This window comes from Antrostomus carolinensis, unplaced genomic scaffold, assembly GCF_000700745.2.
Source record: "Antrostomus carolinensis isolate BGI_N321 unplaced genomic scaffold, ASM70074v2 scaffold39126, whole genome shotgun sequence".
In the NCBI taxonomy this organism is placed as follows: domain Eukaryota; kingdom Metazoa; phylum Chordata; class Aves; order Caprimulgiformes; family Caprimulgidae; genus Antrostomus; species Antrostomus carolinensis.
This window is the reverse complement of record NW_010321802.1, coordinates 286-6,602: the sequence shown is the minus strand read 5'-3', so window position 1 is coordinate 6,602 and position 6,317 is coordinate 286. Positions and strand designations below refer to the sequence as shown.

At 38.8% G+C, this 6,317-nt stretch overlaps 1 protein-coding gene across 1 annotated transcript; it reads right to left on the bottom strand.

The window, feature by feature from the left end:
• Positions 1-809: 809 nt before the first annotated feature.
• Positions 810-6,052, bottom strand: ARRDC4 (arrestin domain containing 4; the record flags this gene model as incomplete). The annotated part of the gene is made up of 7 exons (XM_010170067.1): positions 810-1,131; positions 1,247-1,401; positions 1,931-2,093; positions 2,631-2,887; positions 3,607-3,709; positions 5,556-5,703; positions 5,986-6,052. Coding segments are annotated over 7 exons (950 nt in total), but the record flags the coding sequence as incomplete, so codon positions are not given.
• Positions 6,053-6,317: the final 265 nt, after the last annotated feature.

The following is a 6,317-nucleotide window of genomic DNA, read 5'->3' as shown; positions in this document are numbered from 1 at the left end:
AGCTATGTCTATTCTGGGTATATTTACACCTCTCCCTAAACCTCTTATCTCATTCACTAACCACAGAAACCATTTAGGGTCCCTTTTAGAACCTTGAAGTATATTGGAGCTTTAACAAGGCTTTTTTTTTTTTTTTTTTTTTTGGTCTCAAATCTGACCGTAAGCAAATATCCAAAACAGAGGTAGGCTTATAAAGGCTTCTGAATAAATAAGTATTGTCCATTTTGCTAAGTACACCTGCTGCTGGCAAAAGGATTCTCCCTTGCCACGCTTCCCCTTATCATGCTATCCGTAGGCTTAAGATGCAGAAAAAGAACTCACAGTAGAAGAGGCTAAGAATAATTCCCTTAAGAAATCCCTTGAAAGAAAGCATAGTGCATAAGCTCTTCTCAAAGTTCAGTTTTCTTTCACATACTCGTGTCTTTCGTTCAGTAAATGGTTGCCTTCATAATATTGCGTAATAGCTCTTCTGTCATCCACGGTGTCTCTCGAATCATTACCGATGATGAAATAGTACCACTTGGCAGTTGTTAGAAGGGCAGGTTCTCATGAAGTACAAGTTTAAGCCAGAGTGAAGACTTTGCTCCACATTTTAGTAGTGTTCCTTTCTTGGATGCAGACAGTGCAAAACTGAAGCCCCTTGAACACTGGAATCTTTTGGAAATGTTTTCTCACCCCACATTCTGTTCTACTACGCAAGTTCTCCTAAGGAAGTTCTCGACATCTTCCAGAGTGTTCCAAACAAAATAGAATTCTTTTCTCTTCAGAAGATCCTCACATCTCCTCGTTCTTTATGTAGTATATCCACTTTTTAGAAAGCATTCAGTATTTTCAGGTACTTCTCAAGTATCCCAAGCATAGCTGCTCCCACAGTATCCTCTGTGCAGGCTAATCCAGCAGATTCTCTTCCATCACCAAACATGCTCATACCTCCTTCTCCATTCTCCTTTGCCTTTCTTGTACACAAACTTAAGTTTTGGAAAAGAAAAGTGTTTCCTTTTTAGCTGCACTATCAGCTTAAGCAGCAGAAAAGATTAAGACATTCATCACAATGATGCTCATTACAAATCCTCTTCAGAGCATGAATGAAACGGGCTGAATTTCTTCTACATCAGTTGGATGTGGATCAATCTACAGAGAGAAGAAAGGCAACAATTACTGCCTGTAATTCTTGCATTTCTGTATGTGTTGGGGGTTTTTTTTGCCATCTGACAATAAAAACACCACCTGCTGTTTATTTTTTTACCTCTGAATAAAGAGGTGGAGGCTGAAACCGGAACTCTTGTATGTAAGCAAAGACAGGACAACACAATTGTTCCTCACAGTCAATTGGTGGTGGATAAGCAGGAACATGTCTGGAGAACTCTTCCTCAGACACTACATCAGCATAATTTGGTGGTGCTGAAACATAAAGAGATGCTACCATCAGATTTCAAACTAATCACTCATAGCAAGACAACATACATCTTAGAGTATCCAAGACCATGAAGACTCTATTCATTAAACATTTTACTATTGTCAAATTGTATGAAGTGCACTCTACTTATAAACAGAGCTTAGGTGAATCAGCAGAACACTTACAGATGCTTCTAGGGCTACTCCAGCAACAAATCCATGTTGTAACAAGATATATTCAGTAATGATTAACTTTAAGGTCTCTACCTCCAAAGTAGAACCCCCACTATAAGAAGGTACACAATCAAGATTCAGTTGAAGGTAGCTGGACTGGGGTAAAGAGAGACTTTAAAAAGGCTGGAGTTAGGGTATCCTCACCAATCCCTTTGGATCTTGACTTAGTATTTATCTGCCTCACTTCTCAGGAGTCATACTTTAATGGCCTACATCCCCAGCAGTGCCCTTAAACTGGCACTTCCATCCTTCTGTTGCAGACAGTACTGTGCTGTATGATCAAGAGTTCAATATGTGTTACCTTCAGGGTGTTCGGGCATGGTCAGTGCCAGCCAGCTCATATCCATACTAAACTGGCTGGTAATGCTGGAGTTTCTGCTTGAAAATCCAATACATGGAATAGTGCCAATCACCAGAGGCATTTCAATCATCAATTTCTTAGCACCAGGAATATGGATATACACCTATGTGACAACCCCCGAATAAAAGAAAAAACAACATCATGAGACCCCATTGAATTGCTGCTCCTAGAAGGTCCCTACTCCTATACTGCAGACTGTTTAAAAATTAGGACTTTTCTCATCCCAGATATGTTTAGCTAATTCTCTGGCAACTTTCCTTATTTTCTAGCAACTTCATTCTGAACAAAACAGATTCACAAAAATAATTATGCATTTGACTTTCAGTCCTATATTCCTACTTCTGAAAAGACTCACTAGAAGAACCCATGCAGCTTGAACTACTTTCCCCTGATAAGCTCTGCAGGTCTAAAACTGAGCTGCTTCTTCCTCAGAAACATTTTTCCATTTCCCCCATTATTCCTATCTTTCCATTTCAGAACCTCCTCACTATCTTCAGTCCCTCACCTATATGGTTATATATTTGTATTTGTTGTTCCCAAATTCAAAATCTAAGAGCTGCTCAGTAGAGAAACAACTTCTGTTCCCAGCTCAGTGCAGCGTGCAAGAGTAGGTACATTTGTGATAAAAATCCATACTTACAGCTAATGAATATTCTACTCTAATAATGCAGCAGTCAAGTATAGAGGGGGACACAGGTGGGATTTTCAGAGTTTTCCCATTCCAGGTATCTGTACTCCCAGAGGCAATATGGTTTCCTCGGACATTGGCAACCATCTGACGGAAGGTTTTTGTCTTCCCACTGGCCAGGTAAGTTTGGGTTTGGAAAATGGCAGCTTTTGGAACAATCAAACGAGAAGAGCAGTTCTCAATTTCTGCATAGATTGGTATGGCTTCCCCTTAAAGACAGAAAAAGTTCAATGAATAATTTGTATTTACCCACTTTCCTCTGGGAGGATCAAAGCATGTTATGCAGCACGTACATCATCTGCGATGTTATGAGAACAATACTTGTTAGTTTCCTGAAGCTAGGGGGTTTTTTGTTGTTTTTTGGGGTTTTTTTTTTCAGAGTGGTATCCAGGCAAAATTTGAGCCACCTACTACATTTTATGTATAAACAATGATTCATTTTGAAACATTAAGTAGAATATGAACAAGCTATAAAAGCTTTATTTGCAAATTATGCACCAATCTTCCTTTTTTATAGTACTAACTGACTTCCAGAATGGTTTATTTTATTTCCTCAATGTATCTAATGTTATCAAGATGACAAGTTGCTAAAGCTCCTTCTTACAGAAGTGTAAACCTATACAAACAGGACATAAAAACCTGATTATATCCCCAACTAATTATCCCAAATAAAACCATTTTGTTGATCTTTACACTCAAATGTACATGGCTTTTCTGTAAGATTATTGACAGGACTTCCTTTCAATTTATATTCCCAAGGTGGGAGTGAGGGGAAAGGCAAGATGATTTTTGTTAAAGTAAGTTCATATAGATCTCAATTTACTACCCAGTAAATGGAGGTGTTTTCCACAACACAGTGCTGGCTTCACAGAGATGAAAAAGACCCTATTAGATGCTTAATAGTCACATTTCAAGTAACTACTCTTACCATTACAGTATCCCTTCCTCTCAATTTTGGCACTGAGAGACACTGGCCCAGAGGTGAAAAACCAACAGCCAACCATCTTCTCCTGACTTCTTAGAACAGGTGTCTATAAAATACAGAGTATTTTTTCATTTTATGGTATAAAGCTATTAATCACTTGCAGGTTAAAGTTATGCATATCAGTCATTGCAATCTAGCTCTAAAATCCACTTGATTTGAATCACTGTACTACTCTATGCAACTGGAGTTTTGCCACCACATAAAATGGAACCAAGGTTTGGCCACCTGAACATGGGGCTGTTTTAAAATCCCAGTCTGCATTTCAACCATATCGACTGGGTAACACGGAGACCAACGTGCATTTGAACACAATCTGTCTTCAAAAGGATTTAGCAAATTTTATAGGTGTGACTTTTTAAAGGTCTAATGGAGTACTGTGGTATTTATGCCCACGTTCCTCAGTGCAGAAGAATGCAGAATTAATTTCATCTGCAAGCAACTAATAGTTAAGCAGGTAAATTGTTTTTACCTTTGTATCCTTCGTAAGAAAGGATAAATGTATGCACACTGGGCTAAGGTGATGGATCTTCGTAACTCACAAGCCACACAACCCCCAAAAAATTTAGGCTCATGACCAAAAACATCTTAAATATCCATGGAGGACTGTCACATTAGATCACATTTACACTGCCTGTAAGATTGTCATTAGAATAAACTTACAACATACAAATACTCATGTCAAGGGTCCAAGCCAGGATTCAAGCTACTTAAAATTTATTTATGGGGCACTGGTGCCTGCTCAATAGAATTATTAAGTCTAAAATTTGTGGTGTTTTGCATTTTTTTGGCAGTAGCCTTGGAATCCATTTAGACAGGCACTGCCTACTTTTATGTGCCCCTCAACCCTCTCCTGTGCAATAACCTACAGTCTACTCTGTCCTTGCAGTATCTCAATATGCTCTCTTCATACTCCTAACATACACTGTAAAACATAAAGACTATATTCTGCTTACAGATCTCACTGCCAAAATACTTCTCCAAGTTCCCTCTAGAGAGAAAGATGAAAACATAAGCATACAAAGAGGAAAATACCCCGGCTCAAAACATCTCTTAGCTATGTTCACATGGTGATGAAATGTTAAAATTATCCTAGCATTTTAAATAAAATAGAAATTACTCATTCATATTTAAATGAATAACCATTTAGATCCAGTTGCTATCGTGAAAGTGCAAGGTATAATTTTATATTATTTTCATAATATGGGTTGAGATAAAAGAATCCAGCTCATTAGCTTCCATCTTGCCTATTTTCTCATTACTTAACGCCTGATCTTTCTTATTACTCTACAGTATTTCTAGCGATTATTAGAAACTCAATGCTTTAATGTGGCCAAATCTGTCATAAGGAAATAACTGAAAAGATCTCTGAAGCAGCTGCGTGCACGCACTTCATGTTAGAAAACGACACGCAGAATGGAAGGATACGTAACATAATGGCCAGAGCATAAATGACAGGCTGGGCATGATTAATACTCTTCTGTAATTACTGGTCCTCAACCTACTATTATTGTAGAGTTTAGGACGCTGCAGCCCTGTGAATGTAGCTGCTCTGGTAAGAGTAACTACTTCATGCTTGTGCATTATTATTATTAAGCCTTATTTATGCATCTGAAGCCTGCCTAACTTTTTGGCAAGAGCATCTCTGCCAGCAGGGATGTAATCAATGGTATTTAAAAAAAGCCACTCTGGTTGCTATTCACACAACCTAAGATCATCTATTTATAGAGGAAAGCTCGGGGAGCTTCGGTGCTTTCAGAAGTCAGAAAATGACACTCCAGAATAACATGGAAATGGTGATGGCTGGATGTGAACGCTTCTTGGAAATGGTTTGGGGTTTTTTTTTGGCAGCTGGCTTTAAAGGAGGGAGGAGGAGGAATGGAGGACCCTCTTACCAATAAAGCTGGTGAGCTGACATCGATGTGGCTGATGACCTGAAGCTCTGTCTGGACGCTTTGCTCAGGGGCTGCAGGCCTCTCCAGAATTGCTTTCACGTAGTACTGAATGCTGCCGTACTTCCCGGTAAAAGAGGTCACCAGAGGTCTGGAACAAGCAGTCATGGAAACATTACCAGTTTGTAATTCAGCTCCAAACATGAACAATTCCTGTGTACACACATGTTTACCAACTTATAGCTTCTACTTTTAGAGCTTTAGGGAAAATGAAGCCAATGAGGCACGTCTATGTGGTGGTGGATTAAGACAAACATTATAAAGCTGACCTATCGGTTTGATATTAAAAGAAAACCCACAAGTCAAATTACATGGAGTTAATTGGACAAGCAGCATCCAGCACAATCCCTTTGGGTTGGGTTATTTAACTTACTCTTGAGGGAGTTGAAAGCTGAACGGAAATTCATGTCTTCCATCTAAAAGAATTAAGCTTTCCTCACCTGTAGGATAAAAATGAACAGTATGTTTTAGTTATTCCATAAATAGAAGAACAAAGCAGGCGCTTTGACAAATTATTTATGTATAAAAACACCCAGATGCAAAGGACTAGGAGAAGTTTTTATTGATCCCAGTGGGTTCTGGATTGGAGCCCATACTTTATTTATGCTGTGATGTGATTTCAATGGAAAAAAATCAAGGAAACATGGAGACCTTGAGTCAGTTCAGGACTCTGGCCAATTTCTAATCCAAAATGGCTTCTGGAAA